Raw genomic sequence first — 27725 nt, forward strand, 5'->3', positions numbered from 1 at the left:
GTAGGTGGTATCAGCCCCATTTTACAGGTGGGCAAACTGAGGCAGAATGAAATGCAACAGCTCGCTTTTAATAACAGCATACAAAATGTAGAGAGCCCTAAGGAGTCCGTTCCGGAGCCAGCGCACACCCTGGAGCACAGAATGGAAACCATTTCTTTCCTGCCTGGGCCTCTGCCGCCAGCAGGACCCGCAGGTGTTTCCGGAGACTTCAGACCCGGCCCCGCGGCAGCAGAGGCCAGTGACTGCCTCCAGGGCTGGCCGGCTCTCCCAGAGGGCTCGGCTCAGAGCATGTGGTCCTCACAGGCGGACGTTCTGGCTGGCACCAGGCTCCGGGCAAACCCGGGGCTCGTGTGCCACCCACACCTAACCGTACTGGCCGCATGGAAGCCGGTCCCCTCGGCCTCAGTGAGCTGGTCTGAGAAATGGGAGGCCATCTCCAGAAAGCCAGAGGTGGGCCCAGCCCCTCCGGCCCGAGGAGCCTGAGCCTTCCTGGGGGCAGGCCACCCCCACCCCCGGCCTCTCCTGCCGGGTCCGAGCCCCCACCTGTCCGCGTCCGCGTTCTGGGGCTCTCCCGCGGGAGCCGTGGCGGTGCTCTTTGGCTGGAAGCAAAGGCCGTTCTGGCGGGATCGGGCCTGTCTGCCGAGCCCGAGGCCTCCGGGAGCGGGTGTGGGTGACGTCCCGGCCCGGGGGCACCACCCGCCTCCCCAGGGGCCCGTTAGGACCACGCTGGGGAGGACAGACATGGGACCAATGTGGACGCTGAGGTTCATGGCACGGAACTGCAAAATCTCGGCTGCTTCCTTCGGAAGCGTGGACTGTGGGCACACGGCGCCCGCGGGGCGTCTCCGCCTCTGAGCGGTCAGCGGTCTGGCCGCACTGGCCGCTCCTTGGCGCTCTGGCCTCGGGCGTCTGCGGTTCTTGGGTGCGGAGGGCTCTCCGGGGACGGGCTGGGCGGCGGGCGGGCGCAGGGCGGGAGCAGAGCCAGCGGGGGAGGAAGAGGCACTTCAGTTTGGGCTGGTGTTCGTGGAGCGGCCCTGGCCCGCGCCGGCTGTCGGGCCCCGGTGCGGGGGGCAGCGAGGCACTTGGCAGGACTTCCCGGGCCGGGCTCCGCGCGGCTAGGTCATCAGGATGGGCTTCTGCCGGACTTCCAGGATGTCTGGGAGGCGGAGCACAGGGCAGGAAGTCAGGAAGAAGGCCGCCCGCGCCGCGTACCCCCCAGGCCTTCCGGCTTCCCGCCTCGCCGCTGCAGGGCTGTCGCCCGGGTCAGGGCGGGGACGCGGGGCGTGGCCAGGCCCCGTCAGGGGGGACAGGGACACCTCTCCCAGAGGCCCCGGCGGGTGTGAACAGGGGCCTGACTTGAAATGAGGGGACAGGGTGGGTCACCCCTGAACTGGCTCAGGACCCCGGGCCCAGGAGTCCGCTGGCTGAGAGAAGTGAGGCCGTGCTGCCGGCGGGTACCTGTGAGGATCCGATGCAGCGGCAGCGTGACGTAGGTGAGGTGTGCATAGAGGAGGAAGTTCCCGTCTGCCCTGTTCAGCTTCAGCCAGGACCCGACCAGGGAGCGCCCGGTGCCAGACAGCGACCGCGACCGCAGGTTGGTGGCGTTGTGCAGGTCCGCTGCGGGCAGGGGGCTGGGTCAGCGTGGGACACCCGCTCCCGTGACTCCTCCTGCCCCCTGCGCCCTCTGCGGCCACTGATTACCCTGCCTGCGACCTCTGCCCCCCCAACTCTCCACCCCCTTCTGTCCGGGAGCCTCCTCCGTGGGGTCCTGCACCCCGCACACGGCTACTCTGCTCCCGGGGTCCTGCCTGTCACTGGGACGAGGTGCCACAGGCCTGAAGGGCCGGGCGAGGCTGGGATGAGGGGCACTGTCGCCCAGGGAGGACACTGCCCGAGCTCACAGGGCGGTCAAGGCCAGCGCTGGAGTCTCCGGGTCTGCGGGCAGGGCCACTCAACACCAGCCCTGGGCTCCCATGGCCACATGACTGCCCTCTGGCTGCACGGTCCCTGCCGGGGGCTGACACCACGGAGGCACAGGAGCGCTGCCAGGGACTGGAACTGTGTGGCCAAACCCAGGCCTCTGCCAGGCAGGCGGGAGGCCGTGGACCCCACTGAAGGCTCCAGAGCCGGTGGGAAGGTCTGGTAGCCGCCTGGGCCGGCCTTGCCACGGCACCGGGGCCGCGGAACGGAAATGCTGACCGAGCGCCCCGGCTGGTTCTCCTTTGCCGCAGGCTGACGTTTACATTCAGGGAGAGGGACCCTGTGCACGGCCCCGGAGGATAAAGGCTGCCACCGGCTCTCGAGAAGGCTGAGGGGCCAGCGACAGCGCCGGGGGAAGCCGGGGAAGCCACAAAACGCACGGACGAGCCAGAGCCCCTCCCTCCCGCGGCGCGCACTTCCGGCCACGGTGGCGGCAGTCAGACCATCGGCATCGGCAGGCACAGGGACCCCTCGCACTGCACACCGGGACCCCTCGCACTGCACACCGGGACCCCTCACTGCACACAGGGACCCCTGACACCGCACACCGGGACCCCTGACACCGCACACCGGGACCCCTAACACCGCACACCGGGACCCCTCGCACTGCACACCGGGACCCCTGGCACTGCACACCGGGACCCCTCGCACTGCACACCGGGACCCCTCACTGCACACCGGGACCCCTCGCACTGCACACCGGGACCCCTCACTGCACACCGGGACCCCTCGCACTGCACACCGGGACCCCTCACTGCACACCGGGACCCCTCGCACTGCACACCGGGACCCCTCACTGCACACCGGGACCCCTCACTGCACACCAGGACCTCTCGCACTGCACACAGGGACCCCTCACTGCACACCAGGACCTCTCGCACTGCACACCGGGACCCCTCACTGCACACCAGGACCTCTCGCACTGCACACCGGGACCCCTCACTGCACACAGGGACCCCTGACACCGCACACCGGGACCCCTAACACCGCACACCGGGACCCCTCGCACCGCACTCCGGGACCCCTCGCACTGCACTCCGGGACCCCTCACTGCACACCGGGACCCCTCGCACTGCACACCGGGACCCCTGACACCGCACACCGGGACCCCTGACACCGCACACCGGGACCCCTGACACCGCACACCGGGACCCCTGACACCGCACACCGGGACCCCTAACACCGCACACCGGGACCCCTCGCACTGCACTCCGGGACCCCTCGCACTGCACACCGCCATTCGTCCTCACGTTCTGAAGACCCAGAGGAAGGGGCCCTGCGGCAGGGATCTGTCTGTTCAGCCCTCCCCGGACAGGCACCCTCTAAGAGGAACGAATGAGGAGTGAACGAATGAGGAGTGAACGAATGATGAGCCAAGGCGCCGGCCGCTCACCGGCATCACCGTCCTCCCGGAAGAACTCCTCGCTGTCGTTGGCCGAGTGGGACTTCTTCATCTCGGCGATGCGGTTGCGGGGCACCTTCCTCTTGAGGGACGGGGAGAAGAAGGTGGGCCGGTTGTTCCGCTCCGGCGTGGGGGGGGTGCTGAAGGAGGCCATCTGGGGACAAAGAGCCGGAGTCACAGCGCAGCCACCAACCAGGGGCCCAAAGCCACTCCCTTCCCCCAGGAACCCCGGCCCCGCGCTCCCCGGGGGAGCACCTGCTGGAGGAGGGGCCCGGTGTGGCACCGCACTGAGCCCACCCTCTGAGGGCCCAGTGGGCACTGGGACATGGTTTCAGCTCAGGGGCCAGCAGGGCGGCCTGGCCGCCAGCTCTGCCCTCAAACCCTGGCAGGGGCCGGGCTAAGTGCGAAGACTGGCTGATGACGCCGCTCAAGCACCTGCCACAGCACCTGAGTCCACGGAACTCCCACGAGACGGGCCCGGCACTGACCCCGCGGGCAAGTGAGGACACGAAGGTTCACAGCAGCTTTAACGGGACCAACGTGAACTCTCACAGCATCCGGAAGGATGAGGGCCAACGATGGTGACTCAGGTCCTCCCCCTCACTTCTGGCTAACGCCCCCCACCCCCAGCACTCTCCCACACACTTGCAACCACTCTGTTCAGTTCACCAAACATTCTCACACCCACTTGGGGCTTGGTGGACGCAGCACTGAGCACAGACAGGCATGTGACACTGGTCCCTGCCCTCAAGGAGCTCACAGTCTGCTGGGGGCAACAGACTCAGAGAGAGACAACAACAGCATGATGGCTGCTGAGACAGGTGAGGAGAGGCAGAGCATACAGGGGGGCACGGAGGCAAAAGCCCGAGAAGTCAGGGAAGGCTTCCTGGAGGAGATGCCGCGGGAGCCGGGTCGTGAAGGACGAGGAGGAGTTGGCCAGGTGAAGAAGGGGGGGAAGGGCGTTCCAGGCAGAGGGAACGTGGCCCCTCTCCTCCCTCCTCCCCATGCAAACAAGAATCTGAGAATAAGATGAGCTGGGACCCAGACTTGCGGAGCCCCGTCAGCCTCTTCATCATGGCTCTGACGTCCGGCGGCCGCTGGCTCCAGGTGGTCCTCCCACAGTCAGGGAAGGTTTTTAAAAGAAAAAACAAACACCAGAAACCACAGAACACACAGAATCTGCATTTGTCATCGCTGGTTACAGTGACCCCCTGGAAAAGGAGGGTAAGCAACAGTGAGCACAGAGGTGGCGGGGCCTGAAAGGTCCCCAGGAGGTCAGGCCCTGCACTCACAGCTGCGTGGCCCCGGCAAGTCCCTCCCCTGGACCCCAGAACCCCCCTGCTGAGAGGCCCTGCCTGGAATTCTCACCATCCTTACAAAAAATACCGAGTATGTTATTCTGCTTATAAAACACATTCAAGGCAGAAGATGCACAACATGAAAGGTAGGAAGCCTTCTGGCTCCTGGAGGTGCGCCTGGTTGGCCATTTGACAGAGTGAAAGGACGGCAAACACTCTCCGCACTCAGCGCACAAACACTGTTTACGTTCTTAGGGTCACTTCCAAGCGGTCACCAGCGAAGCCACTGCAGTGGCCGCTCCCTGGACACCTGTGGGCCGAGCCCTGTGCAGGCGCTTGGGGTGCAGCGGCTCCTCTGAGCCTCCCAACCCTGAGGGAGCAGGCGTTGCACCCATTTCTGGGTAAGCACCCTTGAGGCGGAGCGGCCAGTGGGCTGCAGGGAGACCTCCTCCTCCGAGCCCCGCCGGAGGCCAAGTACAGCCGCCCCGACCTGGTTCCCCCCGGAAAGGTTCCCGGCGCTGCGGACAGGAAAGGCCCTGCCCGGTGCGGGCGGTCCCCGGGGAAACACTGGGCGGCAGAGAGCAGAGCTGATGCTCAGGGCACAGGACGAGGCAGCTCCTCACGTCCCCGCCTCACTCCCGGGGAGGCTGTCCCCGGCCTGCGCCCGCCCAGCAGGTCCACTGAGGCAGGCCCAGTGCCCGGTAATCACCTGGCTGCACTGACCGCTCGGGAGCAGACAAGGCTCTGGCCTCGGCATTAACCTGCTGTGTGCCCTGGGCAAGTGACCTGCCCTCTCTGAGCCTCGGCCTCCGCACCAGAGAGTGGGGACAATGACCCCTCCCTCTCCTGGGGCTGTAGCACTGGGAGATGGTGGGAAGCAGAATCAAGGGGCAGCAGCCCTGCCCGAGCGGGCAGCCCTTACCCGCTCGTGCATGGGCGAGGCCGGGCTGGAGTCCTCCGTCCCGCAGGGGGACGTGTCGCCGGTGGACACACGGCTCACCGCCATCTCCGCGTGGCCCTTGCCCTGGGGCCCCTTCATGCGCACGAACTCCATGTTGTTGTACTTGTAGAAGCCGAAGGACATCTTCTGCGCCATGCGGGCGGCCACGCTCACCTGTGGGCAGCGGGAAGGCTGAGCAGGACGGTGGGCAGGGGTCCTCCCTGGGACATGAGCTGCCTGGACAGTCCTCCCTCCCGGAGCAGCCCCAGCAGGCCCAGGGCCAGGCTGGGCACAGAACTGCAGCCCCAGGACCTGGCCGGCCTCCCCACACCCACCAGGCTCCAAGGAGAGCGCCTCCGCCGGCCCCTGTCCCTCAGGTCAGTCCTGGGAGTGTTCTGCGTGGAGTGGCCGTGGGAAGGTCACCAGCGCTGGCCCTGAGCTGGGCACGGCAGGTGCTGTGAGGAGGGCGGCCCGGGGGGCGGGGCCCGGCCCCTGCGCTCACCCGGTTGTCGTACACCTTCTTGAGCGCCTCGTAGCGGATGGAGCCCTGGAAGATGACCCCTTGGAACATGTTGGTTTTGTCACTGGCCACCAGCTCCACACAGACCATCTCTCCCTCCCCCACGGTCATGTCGCTGAACACCTGGGGGAGCAAGCGGAGAGAAGACGCCAACTACCAGCTGCCCACCGCCACCCCTCACTCGCCCCGAAAACCCCCTTTGGCAGTGAGAACCTGCGGCACGGATGCGATACCTGTGGCCACCCAGCCCTCCCACCCTCCGCCGACCCTGCGCAGCCCAACTCAGCATGGGTGGAGGCACGCGTTTAGTTTACGGCGATAATAACGACCCTCCATTCGGGCGCCCCTCTGACCTCCACCCCGAGGGTAAGTAGGACGATGAGCACGACTTTACAGGTGGGAGAACTGAGGCTCCCACTGGGGGGCACCCTTGCTCCTCGCCCAACACCGGGAAGGGTGGGGGCCACACTGGTGGAGTCCTGACCCGTCTGCTCCGAGCCCTGCCCACCCGCCTCCCGCCTTTCTGCAGGGCGAGGCTGCGGGAGCCTGTGGGAGGCGCACCTCCTCGAAGCTGTCGATCATGAAGAAGATGTTGGGGTAGCTCATCTTGGACTCCTCCCCCTTGCTGTCCATGGGGTGTTTGCTGGGGGACGCGAACACTTGCTGGAAGGAAGGAGATGGAGGGGCAGTGAGCCCCGCCCCCAGGCGGAGCGTGCAAACACCTCTCCCAGCCCGGGGCAGCGCGGGCGGCCTGGGCCCGGCGGCGCTCACCTGGGACTTCTTCCTGTGGATGTGGATGTCGCCGCCCTCGGAGCGCGTGCACACGGCGCAGGTCACCATGTAGTCCAGCTGGAAGAGGGGAGGGTGCGTGGAGGGCTCGGCTGTCCTCAGGCCACCCTCCCGGCTGCTGGAGCCCGCCCCGCCGCCCCTTACCTTCTGGAGGATGAGGTTCAGGCAGACGCTCTCCTCCCAGTCAATGTCAGGGTCGCCCAAGCCTGGCAGCTTCTTGGAGTCCCGCCGGTACACCTCCACCTCCACCTCCGCCTCGGCCTCGGCCTCGGGCAGCTGCGAGCACAGTGCGGAGCGAGTGGGTGCCCCTGTGGCCCCGCAGGGGCAGGTTCCAGCCCTGCCCGCCCTCAGCCTCTAGCTGAGACCCTGAGTCCATCAGGAGCTGAACCTCCCAGGCTGTCACCCTTTTAGGGTGAGGTGACCAGACGCCCCGTTTTTGGCGGGACAGCCCCAATTTTCAACAATGTGTCCCGCGGCGTTTTAAAACAGTCCCGATTTTTGGAAAGAATCTTTGTTAAGACGCCAAGGGACGCGGGACAAATTGTTAGAAATCGGGACTGTCCCGCCAAAAGCGGGCCATCTGGTCACCTTATTTTAGGGGGCTGCACGAGGGTGGGGGAACCCAGCCTCCTGTTCCACCCACACTCTGCTCCCCACACCACAAGCAGGCAGCCCATCCACCCAGCCACCCTCCGGCTCCGCGCAGGTAGCCCGCAGGTTGCTATGGCGACTGGCCGCTCTGCAGGCTGCAGGATGGAAGGGGCGGAAGCAGCCTGGGCTTGCCGCAGAGGACACACACTGCGCAGGCGCCCCAGAGGCCCGCAGTGCGCAGGCGCTCCAGAGAGCCTCAGAGGCCCGCAGTGCGCAGGCGCTCCAGAGAGCCTCAGAGGCCCGCAGTGCGCAGGCGCCCCAGAGAGCCTCAGAGGCACGCAGTGCGCAGGCGCTGCACCTGCCAAGCTTTTCTTCCCATTCTTTTGTGTGTGTGCTTTTCCTTCCCATTCTTCTGAATGGTGGGGGCAGGAAGCCACCTGGGAAGCTGCCACCCGGTTTCCCACACCCCCTCCCGCCTGCCCTGCACCCCCTGGGCCCATGGGGCTCAGATCGCTGCCCGCCCCCTGCCCTTCACACACCCACCCGGCAGCCCCTCCCGCTGCGCACGTGTGCTCGCTCCACAGGAAGGTCTCAGCTCCCTGCGGTCCCCGCTGTCCTACAACACGCAGCAGAGGCCGCCTCCTCTCCGTGGGCCCCGCCTGCTACCATCACAGCTGTGTCCCTGGCTACGCCCTGTCCCAGCAGACGGGGGCTCCCCAAGGCCAGGGCCAGGGCTGATTCACTCTGCACACAGCTCACAGTGGGTGGTCGATGGAACATTCTAACACACAAACAGCTGGACACAGGCTCCCATGGACTCAGGCTCCCTCGCTGACCTCAAACCCCCCCCCCCCCCGCCATTTTCAGGAGCGTTTACACCAGGCTCTGCCCCCTCCTCCGTAGGCCTGCGCCCTGGCCGCTGGACCTCCCTCTCCTCACCCCACCTGGCCTCTCCCCTCGCCTCCAGGAGGGAGAATGGAGGCTGAGGCCGGTCAAGAACACTCCCTGGGGGGAGGGGGCGCCGGGGAGAGGTCAATGGGGGAAAAGGAGACTTATGTAATACTTTAGACAACAAAGAATTTAAATATAAAGATAATAATAATAACAATAATGGGATCTACGAGGAAGCTGAAAACCTGAATGCTAATCTTAGCTTTGCTGCCAACTAATTGGGTTCTTCCGTGTTTGAAACGGGGTCTGTGCGATTGGACTGCAAAGGCCCGTCACCACGGCCGATCTCTGTCCTCTCACGGTTGGTCTCATCTCCACGGCCTTTCCAGCCCAACAACCAGGAGAACTCCCGGGCGGTGTATGCAGCGGGAACCGGCCGTCACCTCGCCGTGCAATTCTGGAAACTTTCATCGCTCCTTGGGAACTGGACAGTATTCAAGGCCCACAGGCCACACACGCACGCACACACACCCCGCCCCTCACCAGAGCTGGGGCCTCGCCGGCACTGAGATTCCAGAAACAGCGGAGGTGTGTCAGGGCCTAACCTTCCTCTCGGCTGCAGCGGACTGACTGCCTTTGGAAAGACCCGTCTACAGTCCCAACAGGGCCGGGGTGACCCACCGCCGGCCAATCGCTCGTCTCCTGCTGCTCCCTCCAGCATCGGGCTACCTCTGGGCTCTGTCCGAGGCCTCCTGTCTCCCTCCTCCTCCCACGGGCTCCCGGAGCCCAAACCTCTACCTCTGTCCCTGACCTCCCAGCCGAGTTTCAGACAGCGACCCAGGCACCTCGGACCGACTCAGCCCACAGGCACCTCGGACCGACTCAGCCCACAGGCACCTCGGACCGACTCAGACCGTCCACCACCACTCCCCGCCTGCAGTGAGGGCACCACGCTCCCCTGCCCAGTCCAGTCACCCGAGGCCCTGCTGGGCTGAGCCCACGTCCTGAGCGCCAGCGGACCACCCTCCACCGCTCCCTCTCCCTGGTGTAGCCGCCAGCACCCGCCCAAGCAGCCCTGCCTCTGCCCTATCCTCCCCAGGCCACCCGCCGCTGGGCACTTGCTGGAAGGACCTCTGACCGCATCCCTTCCTCCGTTTCCGCTCCTGCGGCGTGACCTCCACGGCCCTGTGCCCAGCCTGCCTCCGGGTTTCCCGCGTCCCTCTCGTCCGGGCAGCTGCCCCAACACAGCGGCCCCGGGCGCCCGGGTCTCTGCACTGTCAGGCCCCCCCTGCACTGCCGGGAACACCTTTCCCTTCAAGACGCCTCTCACCAGGCTCTGCTCCCCTTCCCTCTGGTCACTAAACACGCCAACCATGTGTGTGCGCGGTCCTGGTGACAACAGTCCACAGCCAGCTGCCTGCACGCCAGCCGAATGCCGGGGACCAGGCCAGCCCCGGGGTTAGCTCTGTCCCCCGCACGACACGAAGCCCAGCCAGACCAGCTGCATTGGCGCCGGCGTGCGGAGGGCCAGCGCGGCAAGACGTCACCGCGTCTCCTTTGCGGGGGACGCCAGCCTGTGCGTTTGTAGAAAAGCCCACTCCGCACGCGTCAGGCCCAAGAGCAGGCACACGGCAGGGCGAGGCCTCCCGGGGCTCCACACACACCCCGGCTAACAGCCCGGCCCGCAGGGGTCAGGGCCCCGGACCCAGAGCCAGGCAGGCTGCCCAGGCCCGGGCTGCTCCTCAGCCTGCCCCGTCTGCGTTTAAAAGAAAGCCACGCACTGCCAGGCCTGGCACACGGGTGGCTTAAACATCTCAAAACAAAAGTTTCCGAAAAGGGCAGGAAATGTGCAGTGCGCTGCGTTAACCCCTGCACGCACTGAAACGCGGGGACGAGGAGCCTCGGAGCGCAGCCTCTGCCCGCCGAGGCGCGGGACGTGAGGCCAGGAGTGGAGAGCTCCGCTGGGCGGCTCTGGCCTGGGCTCAGTGTGCGCTCATCGCCATCCCCGCCATCACGGGCAGGGAGGGGCTGTCTACGGCCCTGTCAGGGAGGGCCTGTCCACGGGCCTGTCAGGGAGGGGCTGTCCACGGGCCTGTCAGGGAGGGCCTGTCCACGGGCAGGGAGGGGCTGTCCACGGGCCTGTCAGGGAGGGCCTGTCCACGGGCAGGGAGGGGCTGTCCACGGCCCTGTCAGGGAGGGCCTGTCCACGGGCAGGGAGGAGCTGGACTCTGGGGTCTAAGCTTCGCTCTACGTCTTATTCACTAATTATGAGAGGCTGGCCAAACCACTCGCCTCCGAACCTCAGTTTGCTCAAAGGTACAATAATGATAACACTGCTGCCGTTCTGGGTCACGGTGACAGTTAACGATAATGCACACCACCCCAGCAAGCATGTGTGGCTGTGTCCCAGGGCTCCGTACACAGTAGGCGCTCACTGGACCTCCCAGGGCTCCAGCACACAGTAGGCGCTCAGTGACCTTCCAGGACTCCACACACAGTAGGTGCTCAGTGACCTCTCAGGGCTCCGCACACAGTAGGTGCTCAGTGAACCTCCCACGGCTCCAGCACACAGTAGGCACTCAGCGGACCTCCCAGGGCTCCGGCACACAGTAGGCGCTCAGCGGACCTCCCAGGGCTCCGCACACAGTAGGCGCTCACCGGACCTCCCAGGGCTCCGGCACACAGTAAGTGCTCGTGAACCTCCCAGGGCTCCGCACACAGTAGGTGCTCACCGGACCTCCCAGGGCTCTGCACACAGCAGGTGCTCAGCGAACCTCCCAGGGCTCCGCACACAGTAGGCGCTCAGTGACCTCCCAGGGCTCCAGCACACAGTAGGCGCTCAGTGACCTCGTTTCCCCTCGGACATGCACGGGGACCGCCGGGACGGCCCTCGCCCGCCCAGAGCAGACCCGCAGGGCCCGCGGCCAGGCCGCGGAGGCACGCACCTTCCTCCCGTCGGCCCCGCTCTCGGCGCCCGCGAACGCCAGCCGCCGGCGCACGTAGAAGAGCATGTCGTCCTGCCGCGGCGCCCACCGCTCCAGGAAGTAGGTGGAGAACATCCAGGTCCAGAAGGCGATGCGGTCATCCTTCAAGCACCCTGCAGGGGCAGACGGCAGGGAGGAGACATCAGCCTGCCCTCGCCATGTGACCTGGGCCAGCCCTGTCCCCGGCGCCCCCTCCCTGCCCCCTCCCTGCCCCCACCCTGCATCTCCGGACAGAAATCTGCAGGGTCTGTGCTGTCCAGAGGGCCCCCCCACCCAAGGGGCAGCCACAGGGGCTCAGGGACCCCCCTGGAGGCCCGACCCTCCACCCAGAGGCCCAGCGCCCAGCCCACAGCTGCTCGAACTCCAGCCCGAGGGTGAGGGTGAGTCAGCAGCGCCCTGGCCGGGAAAGACCAAGGAGAGGAACCGGCAGGGCTGGGCTGCGCTGGCGCTGGCGCTGGAGCAGGAAAGCTCTGCAGGGAGACCTTCGTCACCAGACAAGCACCACCCTCATCCCCCACCCCAGGCTGCGGCAAGCCCCAGAGAACAGATTTAAAGGAACAGCTGCCCCTTTGCCAAGGAGTCTCGGCCGCGGGCAGAGAGCAGCGAAGCCGTGCCCGGCCCCCACCCTGCGCTGCGGCCGTTTACCAGCCGGTCTGCTCCTGCCGGGCCGCAGGGGCCCTGCTCTCTGACAAGCACTATTTCTTGAAGGCAATTCACCTGTCACAATCATCTGCCTCTGCACAAGGAGAAACGCCCCTCTCAGAGGCGGGACACGGCTCCCGCACTCCCCCTGCGGTGACAGCAGGCACACAGCCTGGCTGATGCCCAGGCCCCTGTGTGAGTGCGGGTGACGGAGCCCTGGGCACAGAGAGGGGACAGAGCGGGCGCCTGCCTCCTGACAGATGCAGGGGCCGGCAGGATCCGCGCCAGAGCGCTGCGCGTGAGCTCGGGGCATCCTCGCGGCTGGCTCCTTTCTCCCTGCCCCCGCAGAGCCGCCCCGCTGGCGCCTCGGGCCTATGGGTGCAGGAAGGGCCAGACCTAACCCTGCACACACAGACGGGAACCACGCCACGCGGGGACCGCCCTCGCCCTCACAGGCAGTGCAGTGGCCCGACCAGGACTGCAGCTGCCCTGGGGGTCACCACCAGGCTCTGGAAGGCTGAGCCACATGCAGAAACCCCGGCCTCAGTTTACCTCTGCCACAGCGCACCAGTGACCCAGGCTCCCACCAGCTCCCTCCCCCGCCCCTCTGCTCCCACAGCCCGCTTGGCTCAGGGAGGAAACAAGGGGTCCTCTCAGGCAGAGTCTAGGTCAGCTGATCAACATCAACGCAGCCTGTCAGCCGGGAAGGGGGGGGGGTGGAGCCTCAGGACTGACAGCCTCTCCCAGGCTCCCAGGCACCAGGGGAACCAGGCGGGCTGTCTGCACCATGGGTCTGAAATTCCCGCCACACTTCCACAACAGGCAACGCCTGGCTCACGCCTCTACAGACCCCTGCAAGGTTAAGCAAAGGCACTGTGCTTACCTATACATATAAAAGGCTAATATACAAAGTGTCCCCTCGGGAGTTTGACCTGGAGTTCGATTGCTTGCTATGATGTGCGCTGACTACCAGGGGGCAGCACGGAATGAAGGAAGGCCCCAATTGGCTCTGATCGCCAGCCAGGCCTAGGGACCCTACCCATACACGAATTCATGCCCTGTGCCTCTAATTCCTGGATAAAACCCGAACTCCTGCCTGGCCGGTGTGGCTCAGTGGTCGAGCATTGACCCATGGACCAGGAGGTCACGTTTCGATTCCCCGTCAGGGCACATGCCCAGGTTGCAGGTTCAATCCCCAGTTGGGAGAGTGTAGGAGGGAACCAATTGGTGTTTTTCTCTCTTTCTCCCTCTCCCTTCCCCTCTTTCTCAAGTTAATAAAAACATATATTTTTTATAAATGCAAGAAGAAACAGCACAAACATCAAGAGCTGCCCTCCTGAACATTCAAAGCCCCCTTCATGCCCAAGAAAGCAAAAGGGACAGGAAAACCGGGAGGGAAACCAATACATGAGCGAGGCCGTACAGAAGAGGTCACCTCACAGCGGTTATGAAACAAAGTGCGTAACTCCCATGGACAAATGTGTGAACTGCCCACACAGGGAACAGACAAAAAGGGAAATACAGTGCTTACCCAAAATGTGGGAAAATACTGATCTCCCGAGTAATCAAAATTTCATATTAAAAGAACAGGTGGTCATTTTAAGAGGGCAAATTTGATAGTATTTATTTTTAATTTTTTAAAAAATATATTTTTATTGATTTCGGAGATGAAGGGAGAGAGAGAGAGAGAGAGAGAGAGAGAGAGAGAGAGAGAGAGAGAGAGAGAGAGAGAAAGAAAGAGAGAAACATCAATGATGAGAGAGAATCATGGATCAGCTGCCTCCTGCACACTCCACACTGGAGATCGAGCCCTCAACCGGAGTATGTGCCCTGACTGGAATTCGAATCGTGACCTCCTGGTTCACAGGTTGATGCTCAACCCCTGAGCCATGCCAGCCGGGCCAAATCTGGTGCTATTAGAAAACACCACTCAGGAAAAGGGCAGATTCTCACAAGCTAACCATACTGACCACCGATGTGCCCCCTGCTAGGCGCTTACCCCAAAGGAATGAAGCCTGTGCCTACCACATGGGTACCCACACGTTCCTGAAAGCTTTGTTCATAACAGTCCCGAACTGGGAACCAGAACAGACACACGAAATGTGGCGCGGCCCACCCATGGGTGATCACGGGCAATACAAGCAAAGCGCTGACCCACCGCACAGCGGATAAACCTCAAACCCGTCCTGCTGAGCGGGGGCCCTCAAAGGCTGCGCGCTGTCAGGTGACAGCCACGTGATGTTCCGGAAAGACAGCCAGAGTGACAAGAGCACGGCAGCTTCTGATGGCGGTGGGCCTCACAGGCTCCGGCCGCCATCACCCGGCTCCCTCTCCGGTGGGTGCAGTTATCTTACATAAACCAGACTCTACTGAAGTTGATAAAACATGGAAATTATGGAAGCTGGCAAGGGGGCATGAGCTGGGAACTCTCATATGTGCAAGAAAACAAAAATCATTATATTCTTGGTGAAAATCAAATAAGCATTCTCCTATTTCTCGGACTCTGTCTTATGGAACAGAAATAAGCCCGATTCACAACATTTCTGCGTTATAAAGACAGCGCCGCGCCATGGGTCCCGGGACCGCATGCCCGCCCCTTTCCGTGTCTCTGTCGGGGTGTGGCCTGCTCGGAGGCGGCCACTGGATCCCCAACTCCCCAAGGTCGCGTGGTGCAGTGACTGTGTGTGAATAAACACACGAGGGGTGACTGGACCCTGCATGGCCTGGGAATCAGTGCTCTTTCTCCCACAGGTAAACCCCGGACCCGAATCCTTCTCCAGGGCCTGACCGGCAGGCAGCCCCCTGGGGGACAGCCCGGAGCTGCCTCGCCGGCAGAGCTCCCCCATCTGCAGACGCCCTCTGCCCCGTCTCCCTGACCCTGGCCTCGGGGCAGAGGGTCTCCTGGCCCCTGAGCCCAGTGGGTCCATTGGAGGACCTGGTCAGTCTGGAAGCCGAGCCGCTGGCTGGGCAGCACCACGGACAGCTCCATGCCGCAGGCCTGCCTCCCCGGCTGGCCCGGGTCCCAGGATCAGCCTTTTCCAGTCCCTTCTCATTCCTGGAGGTTCTGTTGGATCAAGTGGCCACAAAGGCTGCATTAGCCAACACCAAACACACCACAGCCCCGCGGAGAAATGCAGGGCTGGCCCCTTCAAGCCTCTGGTCACAGAATGCTCTGTCCGCCAACCAGCACGTGACCCGGCTTTCTGTGTGTCTGAACAAAGACGCCTTCTTTAGCATCCGGCTGGCTCACTGACACCCAACTCCAGCCAACGGCCATCACCGGCCTGGATGAGGTCAGCCAACCTGCACCGCCCCCACAAGCCCCCAGCAGCCTCGGCGTGCCGGGGGCCGGCCAGCGCCTTAGCACTGTGCTTGGGGCCGGTTCAAACAGCAAGTCACCGCCACAAAGCACACAAATGCACTAAGGCCGTGGTCGGCAAACTGCGGCTCGCGAGCCACATGCGGCTCTTTGGACCACAAAATACCACGAGGGAATGTGAGCGCCACGAAGTCTGAATACCTTTCCTCTTTGCTTTTGCTCCCGGGGGAGTTCTCCGTCCCTAGCCCGCTGTCTGACCCGCAGGAAGCAGGAAGTACCGGCTGGGTGCACGGATGATGAAGTGAGCGCGGTGATTACCCACAGCGAGGGGTACTGGCCCATCATTACACTGATCAATGGGACCGAGAGGAGAGGCCAGAAATAGAACTAAAACACGTGGTCATCTAATTCACACAAAGACGCCGCGTCAGCGGGCTGAGAGGAAGGTGACTGCGTTACCTCGCACCGGACAGCAGGGAACTGAGGAGAGAGGCCGAGTCCTGCTCAGGCCTACACAAACCCAAGGAGAGCGCAACTTTTCAACGTTACGACTAAAACCATTTAAAAAATAAGCCATGAGTGAATTTTTCTCTCCTCTCAGAGAAAAGCCTTTCTAGGTAAAGCACAAAAGCCATGAAAGAAAATAATGGTAAGCCACATGAGAAATCTCTACAGAGATAAAAACCCACACACCATGAACGGGGAAATCGGAAACCCTTTGTGAGGGCTGAGTGCCTTAACAGCACCCCATGCCATACGACGCCTGAGAGCACGGAGCAGAGTGAAAGCAGAGAGGCATACAAGGGCTTTTACAACAGGAGCCACGCTCACCGTCCTACAACTAGAGAAATGTAAAGGAAAACTATTTTTCCCCTCCCCAAACACCTGACCACACTCCAGGTTCAAGAGGGTGTGAATGGACATGGAAGGTGGACTGATAAAATCCCTATGGAGCGCTAGCTGGTGTGGTTCAGTGGTTAGAGCACCCGCCTGCATACCGAAGGGTTTGATTCCTAGTCAAGGGCATGTACGTGTTTTTCTGGGGAGGGAGGAGAAAATGGTGGTCAAATAGGCAGATCTTTCTTGCACCTTCTCGCAAGGACAGACTGGAAATAAACTAAAGTGGGGAAACACACACCCAGAATTACCAACTGAGGTCCAGTCTCTTCAATAAATGGTGCTGAGAAAATTGGACAGGTACATGCAAAAAAAAAAAAGAAAAAAAAAAAAAGAAACTAGACCATCAACTTACACCACACACAAGAGTGAACTCAAAACGGATAAAAGACTTAAATGTGAAACATGAAACCATAAAAATTTTAGAAAAAGACACAGGCAGCAAAATCTCAAACATCTCTCATGGCAATATGTTCGCCAATACCTCTTCTAGGGCAAAGGGAACTAAGGAGAAGATAAACAAATGGACCATATCAAAATAAAAGGCTTCTGCTCAGCAGAAGAAACCATCAACAAGACAACAAGAAAGCCCACTGCATGGGAGAACATATTTGGCAATGATACGTCTGATAAGGGGTTAATTTCCAAAATACATGAGGAACACTCATACAACTTAACAAAAGGAAGACAGACAATCCCAATAAAAAATGGCCAAGGGGCCAATAAACAGACATTTCTCCAAAGAGGACACACAGATGGCCAAGAGACAGAGGAAAACATGCTCCAAGTCTCTAATCATCTGAGAGGTGCAGACTAAAACAACAATGAGGGACCTGTCAGAATGGCTGCCGTCAACAAACGACAAGTGCCGGCGAGGATGCGGAGCACAGGGAACCCCGTGCGCTGCTGGTGGGACGCAGATGGGGCAGCCGCTGTGGGAGACAGATGGAGCTTCCTTCAAAAAACTGACAGTGGAACTCCCACTGGACCCAGGGATCCCACTTCTAGGAATATATCCTTAGAAACCGGGAACACTGCCAGAAAAGATGTACGCACCCCTGTGTTCACAGCAGCACAATTCCCATAGCTAAGATCTGGAAACAGCAGATGAGGGGTAAAAAGCTGTGGGACACTTACACAATGGAATGCTACACAGCAGTGAAAAAAGAAGGTTCCCTTACTATTTGCAACAGCATGGAGGGACCTGGAGAGTATTACGCTAAGCGAAATAAGCCAGTCAGAGAAAGACAAGTATCACATGATCTCACTCATACGTGGAATCTAATGAACAAAATAAACTGATCCAGAGACATGGGAGCATGGCACAGACTGACGAATATCAGAGGGAAGACGGGGTTGGGTGGGGAGAAATTAACAGGGGAACTTATAGGGGTACTAGAGGCCCGGGCATGAATTCGTGCACCAGTGGGTCCCTCGGCCTGGCTTGTGGGACTGGGCTAAAACCGGCTCTCCAACATCCCCCGAGGGGTCCTGGATTGCGAGAGGCCAGGCTGAGAGACCCCACCGATACACGATCAGGGCGGGGGGGGGGAGGGGGGGACGCAGAAGGCTGGCCAGCTGGGGAGGAACCGTGGAGGGCTCCAGGGCGTGTCTGGCCTGTCTTGCTCAGTCCCGATGGGCTGGACCCCAGCAGCAAGCTAACCTACTGGTTGGAACATCTACCCCCTGGTGGTCAGTGCACGTCATAGACACTGGTTGACCAGTCCACTGTCTGCCCCCTTGTGGTCAGTGCACATCATAGCAGGCGGCTGAGCGGCCTTAGCATATCATTAGCATATTACACTTTGATTGGGTGAATGGATAACTGGACACTTAGCATATTAAGCTTTTATTAGACAACTAGAGGCCCGGCACACAAAACGCGTTGCAAGGGCACGGTTCCTAGGCCCGGCCTGCCACCAGGGCCGTCTCCCCCAGCTGCCCACAGCCAGACCCGCCCCTGCTGCCACCCACCCCGGTTCCCTGTCCGCCATCGGGCGACGGTGCCTGAGGGCCGGGGGAAGGGACAGAGGTGGTCAGTGCACCTCGCAGTGACTGGCCCAGCGGTTGTTCTGGTCGTTCTGCCGTTAGGGTCAATGTGGGTGTTACCTTTTATTCATAGGACAGTGTGGTGAAGGCCTAGAAGGACCGGTGTGCGGTGGAGGGGAGTCAACGGGGAAAAAAGCAAAGGAAACTTCTGTAATACTTTCAACAATAAAGGTAAAAAAACAACAACACACAAACAAACAAACAAACAAAAAGCATGGGCCCCAGGTCATGGCCCATGGGGGAGGCACCAATCTCTCTTCCTTCTCCCCCTCCCCACTACCTCTAAAAAAATTAATGGAAAAAACAAACTCGGGTGAGAATTAACAACAACAACAAAAATCCCTAGAGGGACTCTGCAACAACACCCACAAATGCTTACACCTTGACCCAGCTGTTCCACTCAGGCCTTCCCGCGTCTCACTCCCACTCCGAGGGAAGTTACGTAATGACCATGGCATGTCCTTAGCCACGTGACCATGGCCGTGCAGACCCCATGCACCATGGACTCAGCGGGAACGCAAGCTCAGCAGCCGGAGGCTGGCCTGGCCTGGGCTTAGCATGGAGCAGAGCCTCTGGGCAGCGACCTCTCCTCCTGCCCTGCTGGCGGCGAGCCTGGGACGGAGGGAAATGTGAACTGGAAACTCAGGTTCAAGTCCGGGAAAACATGAATTCCTCCTCCATGTGAGTCTCAGCTAACTCCTTTCCCTGCGACATCTCAAGAACTCCACCTCCTCCAACAACAGACAGGGCCCGGAGGGCACCCCTGACATCACCCCTCCGATAATATCGCCCTCTGACAATGTCACCCTCTGACATCGCCCTCCCACATCGCCACTCCCAGAAACAGGTTTGCTCACCCATCGCCCGGGGCGCCCAGCTGGCTGGAGCTGGAACCGGAAGCCGCTGGCCCACACCTCCTGCCAGCCGGGCACACGTCTGAATGCCACTGTTAGAGGCGGGGCTCGGGCTGGGCGGTGAGGGTGACCGGCACCTAGCACGTCCCTGACCCTGGAGTGCCCAGCAGGCAGGACAGCCGCCTGGGCCATGGCAGGAGCGCAGCTGTGTGCCCTGAGCCCACATGCATGTCAGGGTGTCAGGGTGTCAGGGAGCCTGAGGAGGGGGTTCACTGAGGGCCCATAACTACGGGCTCAGAGGGCAAAGCAGGGCACCGAGGCGAGGGCAGGCCAAGGCCCAGGGTGCTGAGCGAGAGCCGAGCTGGGGCCGACCCACCCGCAGGCCTCCTCGCTGGGGCTGTGTGGGGGTCTCAGAGGACTCGGACCCTCAGGGTGTGGCGGGGAGGGCTTGAGGGAAGCCTCTGGAGTGTGGAGAGCGGACGGAGAGCCCCTGACCCACATAAGTAGGTGCCCGGTGCCTCCAGCCTGGCCCTGCCCCCAAATGGGGGTCAAGTGTCCTCTTTGGGGAGCGTCCAAGGCAGCGCTGGCCCTCCCCGGGGCAGCCAGGGCCAGTGAATAGGCCTCTGTGTCCCTCAATGGCCCTTTCAGAGCCCGTGCCTCAGTGCCCTTTGCTGCCGCGGCCCCTCCCCCGGCACAAAGCCCACGGAGCGCCGGGGCCAGGACTGCCCGAGGAGGGACCCAGGGGGCCCCACGTGAGCACCCAGGGGTCCTCTGCGCCGGCCTAAGGGGCGAGGGCTTTCAGCGACGCAAAGTGGCAGAACCAGGACCAGCTCCCGCCCCTGCCGTGCCTGCCTTCTTCAGGGCAGAGTCCTGGCTCCCCTGCCAGGGCCAGCACCCCGGCCTGCGGGGGCCCAGCACCCAGGCCTGCGGGGTCCAGCACCCAGGCCTGCGGGGGCCCAGCACACAGGCCTGGGAGGGCCCAGCACCCAGGCCCTGCGGGGGGGCCGGTGAGGAGGACGGGAAAGGGCCTCTCCACCAGCCCCCTGAACGCCGGGGGGTGCCCCAGGCTCCAGCCCCGCCTCCCTCCCTGCCGGAGGCCCAGGACCTGCCTGTGACAGCTCAGCTGCCACCTCCCAGGACGGGAGGGGAAGGGCCCCTTCCCGAGCCCTGCGCCTCCTGTCCCCCAGCACTCCAGCCCTCCCCTGCTGGGCACCCGCCGCCTACTGAACCTGCTTTCATCGTCACCAAATCCCACGCGATGAAATTACTACCTCCGTTTACCTGGTGAGGAAGCCGAGCTGCAGGCCTGAGTCACTGTGATGTCACTGCGGGAGCGGCTGCCCACACCTCAGCCAAGCCTGCCCCAAACCTGCTGCCCGGAGCTCGTCACACGGTCCTACACTGGCTCAGCGTCCGGTCCAGGTGACCTCCGACCCCGCACAGGCAGGGCCACCGCAGGGAGCCCGCGGAACAAACATGTGACTGACCACGTCCAGCTGTCCGCTTGCTCAGGGAGTGATGGGGCCGCTTCGAATCTCACCCCAGAGCCCTCACCAGCCCTCACCTCACCCACACTCCGTCCCTCCATGCGCACGCTGCTGCGAAATTCCCCAAGTGCTCCCAGTCCTTGCCTCCCACTGGGATCTCCCTAATAAGCAAGAGAGGAGATGGGAGCGGGGTCAGGAATGCGGGCCGGTGCAGCCAGCACCGCCCGCGCCAGGCCCTGCGTGAGGCCCCGGCCAGGAGGAAGCCGGACCCTGACCTCGGGGCTGCTTTCACGGGGAGGGGCTTGGGCCCCGGCAGGTCCCGAAAGCAATCCCGCAGACTCTGCAAACAGCAGTGCCCGCCCCTGCACGGCTCCCTGTCACCTGTCAGTGTCTCCCGCTCCAAGTCCTCTCCTGGGAGCCCTCCTCGCGTGGCCCCATTCACACTCCTGACTCACCGCTTCGCTCTGACACACCAAGGCCTCCAAAGAGCTGCTTCCTCCTGAGCAATCTCCGGCTTCCTCAGACACGCACACTGCTGCCCCACCCAGACAGGAGCGGTGACCCGGCCACCTCAACGCCCGCCTCCCCTCCGCTCCCAACTGCCTGAGGTCACGGCCAGTCAACCTCCCGCTCCTCCCCCTTCACCGCATGGCCACGTGGCAGGAGGCAGGACGCAGAATCCTGGAAGCTGCAAGAGGTGCTGCCACCTGCGCACGGATGGGGAGACGCTGAACCCCGTCAGACACGGAACACCACGCACTCCTTCTGCTCGCCTCCTCCCTGAGCCAGGCTTGGACCCAGCCCGACCCACCGCCCAGCTCTGGGCCCGCCACAGGGACTGCCGCCCTGCTCACTGCCCTGCCGGCACCCAGCCCGCGGGCTCTCGGGTCAGGCAGGTGCGAAGCACTCGGTCCTCCCATCGCCGGAGGGATGCAAGCTGACAGCACGCTGCAGGGAGCGAGGGCGCAGCGCCCTGGCCAGGCACCGAGGACAACAGGCCCTCCGTGTGCTCCCTCCAGTCACCGGCATGCTCCCTCTGGAAACCAGACATCCCCAGAGGCCACGCTCTCGCTTCCCCCGCCATGAGGAACTGGGACCTCCGGCCCTTGCCCAGTTCCTGCCCTCGGCTGCGCGGTGGTCTCAGAAGCGCCCAGCCCCCACCCCCTCCGCCCTCTGCGCCGCCGCCTCCTCTGACCTGTCCTCTTTCCGCTGCTACAGCCTCCTTCCCTGCGAAGAGCCGGGCTGGGGAGGCCACACAGACGGCAAGGCCTCCTGGGCCAGGTGGGCAGGGCAGTGGGATGGACAGGCAGCTGCCACACGTGCGGGACACCTGGCCCCAGCCCGGCTCTGGGCCGGACCTACAACCTCCATCTCTCGCGAGTCTCATCGTCCTCACCGGCCAGCGGGCATGTGCCCTGGGTCACAGGGGCCGCGGGAAGGACACAATGCCAGGCGCGCAGTAACAGGAGGGGCTCTGCGGCCCCAGCCGGCCCAGAGAGAAGCGGCTTCGCTGGGCTCAGGGCAGTGCCGGGCGCAGAGCCCCGGGCAGCACGCAGCTGGCACGTCTGTCTCTCAGGCTGTGCTCCGGGAGCAGGACCCAGGGACTGAGCAACAGCTAGTGCGCTGCTGGGAGGGTGGGAGGTGGGGGAGAGGCGGGGGTCAGGAGGAACCTGCAATCCTTGGCCCCACCTCCCTGGCAGGTGGCACAGCCTCCAGATCGCCTGGGTGGCACCAGCCATCACAGATAAACGGGCACCAGGAGGACGGACCCGGGCAGGGCTGGGGCTCGGCGGTGTGGACCTACAGCCCAGGCTGCTACAGGAAGCCCCCACTGCACAGACTGTGCAAATGAAGAGGCTTGTTGCAAAGGATTCTTAGTGAAAAACTAAGCTGTTTTCCCAGACCCGACTAATTAGGGAGTTACAGCTCATCCACCCAAGCACCTTGCAGTCACTTAAACAGAGTGGAGATCTGAACCACATGGACGGTGTTAGGAAGCCTGAGTAACAAGGATGACTAAGAAACTAAGTGTGTAGCATACCAAGTGTTCGTTAAACAGCTTTATAAAGACCGGAAAGCAAGATTTTGCAAAGTTCATAAGCAGTGTGCCTCTGGGTGATTGGAACTATGAGTAATTTTCCCCCCATTTCTTATATTTTCCAGTTTCGGCTATGTGCATGTGACTTTTTGAATTGGAAAAAATTGGGGGATTTTTCTTTTTTTATAATGTATTTTTATTGATTTTAGAGAGAAAGAGAGAGGGATAAAAACATCAATGTTAAGAGAGAACCATTGATTGACTGCCTCCTGCACGTCCCCCCATGGGGACCAAGCCCTCCACCCAGAATCGAACCCAGGACCCCTCAGTCCACAGGCCAACGCTCTCTCCACTGAGCCGAACCAGGCAGGGCAAAATTGGGGGTTTTGAGGCTGTTTTTTAACAAGTGGCTCACAGCCTGTCTGATCTCAGGAGCCTGCCCAGCGCAAGAAGCGAGTTTACGTGGAGCAGGCCTGGAGGCCAGCCTGGGGGAGGGGGCACGGGGCGGTGCCAGCACAGCTGACCACCGTCTCACCCTGCAGGGTGTCCCTGCAGCTGTGACCTTGTTTCTTGAAGGTGTGAGGTCCGTGTCCTCAGGTTTCCTGCTCCGGAGAGACCCACGCTGGCAGATGGAGCCAGAACCCACAGGCCTTTAAATAGGCAGGAACCGAAAGAGGCCCCCTCCGCACCCACACTTCCTCCCCGGCCACTGGCCCGGAACCGCTCTGCCTCCCGAGGGCCGGGGCCCCAAACTGTCCCAGAGACGCAGAGCGGTCTGAGCTCCGTGAATCCAGGCCTAGTTCCGGGTGCGGGTGCGCCTGGTGCCTTTACGATGACAGAACCATGGGGGGACCTTCCTCCTCGGCTGCCAGAGGCTGTGCTGGCACCTCTCCACAACCCAGCAGCTCTAGCCGTCGCGTGTCTACTCCACTTTACAGGTGACGACACGGAGGCCTGGAAGGGCCACATGTCTGGGCCACACAGACTTCCCTCCAAGTCCCCACCCGCCGCTGCCACCCAGCGCCGCTGCACCCAGCACCAGGGCCAGGCCGACGGGGTGTCCTTTGCCCAATTCACAGGGTGCTGGCAGGTGCTCAGCACCCAGGAGAGGCCATGGCGGGGCAGTTCCCCCCTCATTCCTCTGACTCACTCCATGAACTCTGCAATATGGCTCTTCGCACCTGACCGGCCACCTCCCAGCTACCTGCCTTGGTGAGGCACTGCCTCTGAAGCCTGCCTTTCTCATCCGCAGGATGGGTGAGAATGGAAGCTCCTGGCGTGGGGACCTGCCGCAGGCACAGAGCGGCTGGCTCGCAGGCGGGCAGCGTCCTCGGTGCTCACGGTCCCCGATTCTGGACACCCTCAGGTTCGGTTCCGGTCAAGGGCAAATGCCCAAAGTTGCGGGCTCGATCCCCAGTTTGGGGCAAGCAGGAGGCAGCCAATCAATGATTCTCTCTCATCATTGATGTTTCTATCTCTCTCTCCCTCTCCCTTCTTCTCTGGAATCAATAAAAATACGTGTTTTTTATAAAAAAGAGTAGAGTACCCTGGTACCTACCGGGTAGGGTTATTTTGAGGACAAAAGGAAGTAGTGGCCATAAAGCACACCTTCTGCCTGCCCCACAGCCTTTCAAACCGAGAATCCCCAGGCTGCCTCACCAGAGGGGACAGCCCCGCAATGCCCACCCGCCCAGGGTCAGGCAACAGCGTGACGGAGGGCCCCTCACGCTCTGTGGCCAGGCCGTCCCCGGGCCTGCTGCCCTGCCGGAAGGGAGCCGCGCCCAGCACGCCCGGACTGCCGCCCAGGCCAGGAGAAGGCCAGCCCCCAGAGGGGGTAGGGACAGCCTCCTCGGTCCGATGTCTGTGTTGCCTCTGGGCCCCGGCCCCTCCTGCTCCCCGGCCCAGGTCCCAAGGCCCAGAGCCTCCTCCGCCCGCCGGCGGCTCCCCGCGCCCCGGAACGACTAGCAGCTCCCGGTGGACAAACCACCGTGATCCGGCCAGCAGCGCCTTTCCTCCGGGGCCCCCTGCGCGCCTGGCTGCTCCCTGGCTCCGTGCCCTCCACCAGGCGGGTCAGGGCCGCCCGCCCGGCAGGCACGCACGGAGCCAGTGCTCCAAACTGCTGTGCCGGCCGGCCGGGTCCGTTGGCTCCACAAGGTGCCTTTCATCCTGGCGGCCAGCGGCGGGCGGCCTCCTCCACTCACACACCCTGACTCAGACCCACGGTGTCCAGCCGCGTCCCCACCAGCCTCCCCGGCACTCCAAACCGCCCGAGAGCACGGCGCGGCTCAGAAGGCCCTGGGCCGCGGTAACCACCACCACCTGCGAGGACCGGAACAGGTGGCCACAGCTGTGGCGTGGAGACAGGGTTTCCTGAGCCACTGGGCGCACACGTGGCTTGTCCCGGGGTCACAGCGGGTGCTCGGGCCAGCCCTCGGGTCCTCTCTCTGAACATCCCACGTCTCATCTGGAGAGAGCCGGGAACATGAGCCCTACGAGGAGGCTAGATTCCCTTCTCCTTGGGCCCATCTCCTTTGCTTCCGGCCCAGAAAGCAGTGTAAGTGCTCACCGGGCCCCTGCCCTGCACTGCCTGTGCGGACCGAGGAGGTGGCACAGACTGGGCAGTGCCCGCAGGGCCCCTTGCTAACTAGGAAGAAGCCGTACAGAGACAGCGACACGCACCCAGTCCCCAGGCGCAGGCGGGGGGGTGGGGGGCAGGGAGGGGCAGGAGGGCTCCCCCAGGCTGGAGGGGAGACCTGAGGCGTGTGCAGGGCAGGTGAGCAGGGGTGGTCTTTCGGGGAGAAAACGGGAAGCCTGAGGGTGCAGCGCCTCAGAGCAGGGCCGAGTTCAGGCGAGTGTGGGAGGGGGAGGGTAAGACGGAGACCTGTGAGGAGGGAGGACTGGAGACCGGGACAGGAAACGGAGGAATAGCGTGACCAGCAGGCTCTGCCCTCGGCCTACGACCAGGGGCCAGCTCTCCCAGGTGCAGCTCAGTAGGTGCAGCCAGGCCCGGCTGGGACATGGGGGAGGGGGCGGGATCCGGGTGACTGACTGAAGGTCAGTCCCAGCTGAGCCAGAGCCTCCCTGGAACCTCAGGCAAGAAGGTTCCAGCAGCGAGCTGACAGCACACAGAAGGCCCCTGGCACACAGTAGGGACGCAGCGAATGCCAGCTGCTGGAGCAAACTGTTACTGCTCTCCGGGGCTGGCCCTCGGGCTCCGAGCAGGGGGGGTGCTCAGGGGTCAGAGGGCAGTGGGAGCATGTGGACAGGGGCGTGGGGAGGGGCTGCCCGGAGCTGCTGAGCAAAGGGCGGAAGGGCTAGAGCAGATGGCCCCTCAGACCCCTCCCATGTCAGACACTCTGTGCCAGGTGACAGGTGGGTACACAGCCTGGCACACAGTAGTGCTCAGTGAACGTCCGCTGAATGAATGAATGCGGACCCTTTCATTTCTGCTCAGAGCTCAGCTGTGACCCTTCTCAGAAAAGACACCCCCTCCCCTCCCCCGCCGCCCAGGACCTGCTCCCAGGGGCGGGCCTGGGGCTCAGCCTGCCCTCACACAAAGGAGAACAGGCAGGACTCCTCTCCCGTCCACCCTCCAGGGCGTGGCTGCCGTGTCCCTGCTGCCCTGTGCCTCTGAGGGGAGGCGTGGGCTCCCGGGACTCAGTTTCCCCGGTGGTGAATGGAGGGTGCACTCCAAGGCTGACATTCCTTCCCACCAAGCCGTCACCTCCTCAGAAATCCCAGCCCGAGGCGGGAAGGGTGGGTGGGGGCGGCAGACGGCGTGCTATGAAGTCATTCCCGCAGGAAGAAGGGAGGGTCTTTCCTGAAGAACAAGGCAAACCCGCACTCAGGGGAGGGGGCTGCCGGGATCCGTCAGCACGGATGACCTCACCCCAGCCAAGCCCACCCACCCACCTGCAGCCCCCTCCCCGCGGCCGTCTGTGACGGGCCCTGGGGCAGCCGCTCCCTCTGCCAGGGGTGGGGGGGGAGGTGTGGGGGCGCAGACACCGTAGCCCAACAGGTCCCCGATCGATCGGAGCGAAGGGCCGGCCGAGGGCAGGACAAAGGCTCGGGAAGCCGGACGTGGCTCCAGGTCCGCGGGGCCGTGCCCGGGCACACCTGCCGGGAGGTCGGCCGGAGCCGGGCCCCGGTTCCGCAGTGACAGCCGGGGTCTCCCCGAACCCAGCGCCCGCTCCCTGCGGGCCCCGAGGCTGGAGGGCTTCCTGGGGCGGGAAGGGCCGGCGGCGCCCGGGAAGGAAGGAGGAAGCCGCCGGAGGAGACGCCGATGACCCGGGAAATGAAAGCCGCTCCGGGACCGAGATCCGGGCCGCGGACGGAGGGGCGCGGGGACCAGCCGGGCGCCGGGACCTGGGAGCGAGGGGGGCACACGGCCCGCAGGGGACGGCACACACGGCAGGGACAGAGACACACAGAGACAGACAGAGACAGAGACAGAGACACACAGAGACACAGGCACCGAGACACGCTCCGGACGGAGACGCGCAGACACCGGAGAAGCGCCCGGCCCCGCCGCCCGGGCCCCGCCGCCCGGGCCCCGCCGCCCGGGCCCCGCCGCCCCGGCCCCGCCGCCCGGGCCCCGCCGCCCCGGCCCCGCCGCCCGGCCCCGCGGCCGCACTCACCGAGGCCGCCGACCTCGCGGCGCAGGCTGAGGCGGCCGCGCTCCTCCGCAATGGCGCGCAGCATGCGCTGCAGCGAGCGCTCCTCGGCCTCGGCGCTGCCCGCGGGCTCGGGGGAGGCGGCGGCGGGCGGGACAGGTGGCCCGACCCGGAGCCCCGCGGGCGCGGGCGCCGAGGCGCAGGCCCAGCCCGGCGGCCGCGCAGAGGCCATGCCGGGCCCCGGCTCATCGCCCGCGCCGCGCCCGCGGGGACACCCGGCGTGCCCCGCCGCCCCCGCCCCGGCGCCGCCCGCCGCGAGCACTAGAGAAGCCACAACCGCCTTTGTGCGCGCCGCCGCCGCCGCCGCCCGCTGAGCCCAGAGGCGAGCGCACCTCCGCCGCCTCCGCCCGCGCGCCTCACGGCCGCCGGCC

At 63.5% G+C, this 27725-nt stretch overlaps 1 protein-coding gene and 1 long non-coding RNA gene across 3 annotated transcripts; both read right to left on the bottom strand.

Annotated features, from left to right (window-relative positions):
* Nucleotides 1-47: 47 nt before the first annotated feature.
* KIAA0930 lies at nucleotides 48-27725 on the bottom strand. The gene is made up of 10 exons (XM_084878160.1): nucleotides 27319-27725; nucleotides 11357-11508; nucleotides 7074-7205; nucleotides 6912-6989; nucleotides 6702-6803; nucleotides 6123-6263; nucleotides 5603-5794; nucleotides 3374-3536; nucleotides 1459-1617; nucleotides 48-1156 (listed from the first exon to the last, which is right to left on the bottom strand). The coding sequence occupies exons 1-10, from the start codon at nucleotides 27524-27526 to the stop codon at nucleotides 1116-1118; spliced, it is 1368 nt and encodes a 455-aa protein (XP_084734286.1). The 5' UTR covers nucleotides 27527-27725; the 3' UTR covers nucleotides 48-1115.
* On the bottom strand, nucleotides 8413-11297 carry LOC311619607. Of its 2 annotated transcripts, none has more exons than XR_014794542.1 (3): nucleotides 11186-11297; nucleotides 9309-11111; nucleotides 8413-9256 (listed from the first exon to the last, which is right to left on the bottom strand). It is a non-coding gene; the product is annotated as an uncharacterized lncRNA (long non-coding RNA). The 2 variants fall into 2 exon arrangements; XR_014794543.1 differs by lacking the exon at nucleotides 11186-11297 and having other exon boundaries at nucleotides 8414-9256; nucleotides 9309-10851; nucleotides 11038-11083.

Source organism: Pipistrellus hanaki (genome assembly GCF_964339955.1).
Source record: "Pipistrellus hanaki genome assembly, chromosome: 3".
In the NCBI taxonomy this organism is placed as follows: Eukaryota; Metazoa; Chordata; class Mammalia; order Chiroptera; family Vespertilionidae; genus Pipistrellus; species Pipistrellus hanaki.

Coding starts and splice junctions, on each gene's coding strand:
- KIAA0930 (XM_084878160.1), bottom strand. CDS start 27,526: ATGGCCTCTGCGCGGCCGCCGGGCTGGGCCTGCGCCTCGGCGCCCGCG. Junction 1,618..3,373: donor CCGGGAGGACGGTGATGCCG/GTGAGCGGCCGG, acceptor CCCTGCCCGCAG/CGGACCTGCACAACGCCACC. Junction 1,157..1,458: donor GCTGCATCGGATCCTCACAG/GTACCCGCCGGC, acceptor TCCGCCTCCCAG/ACATCCTGGAAGTCCGGCAG.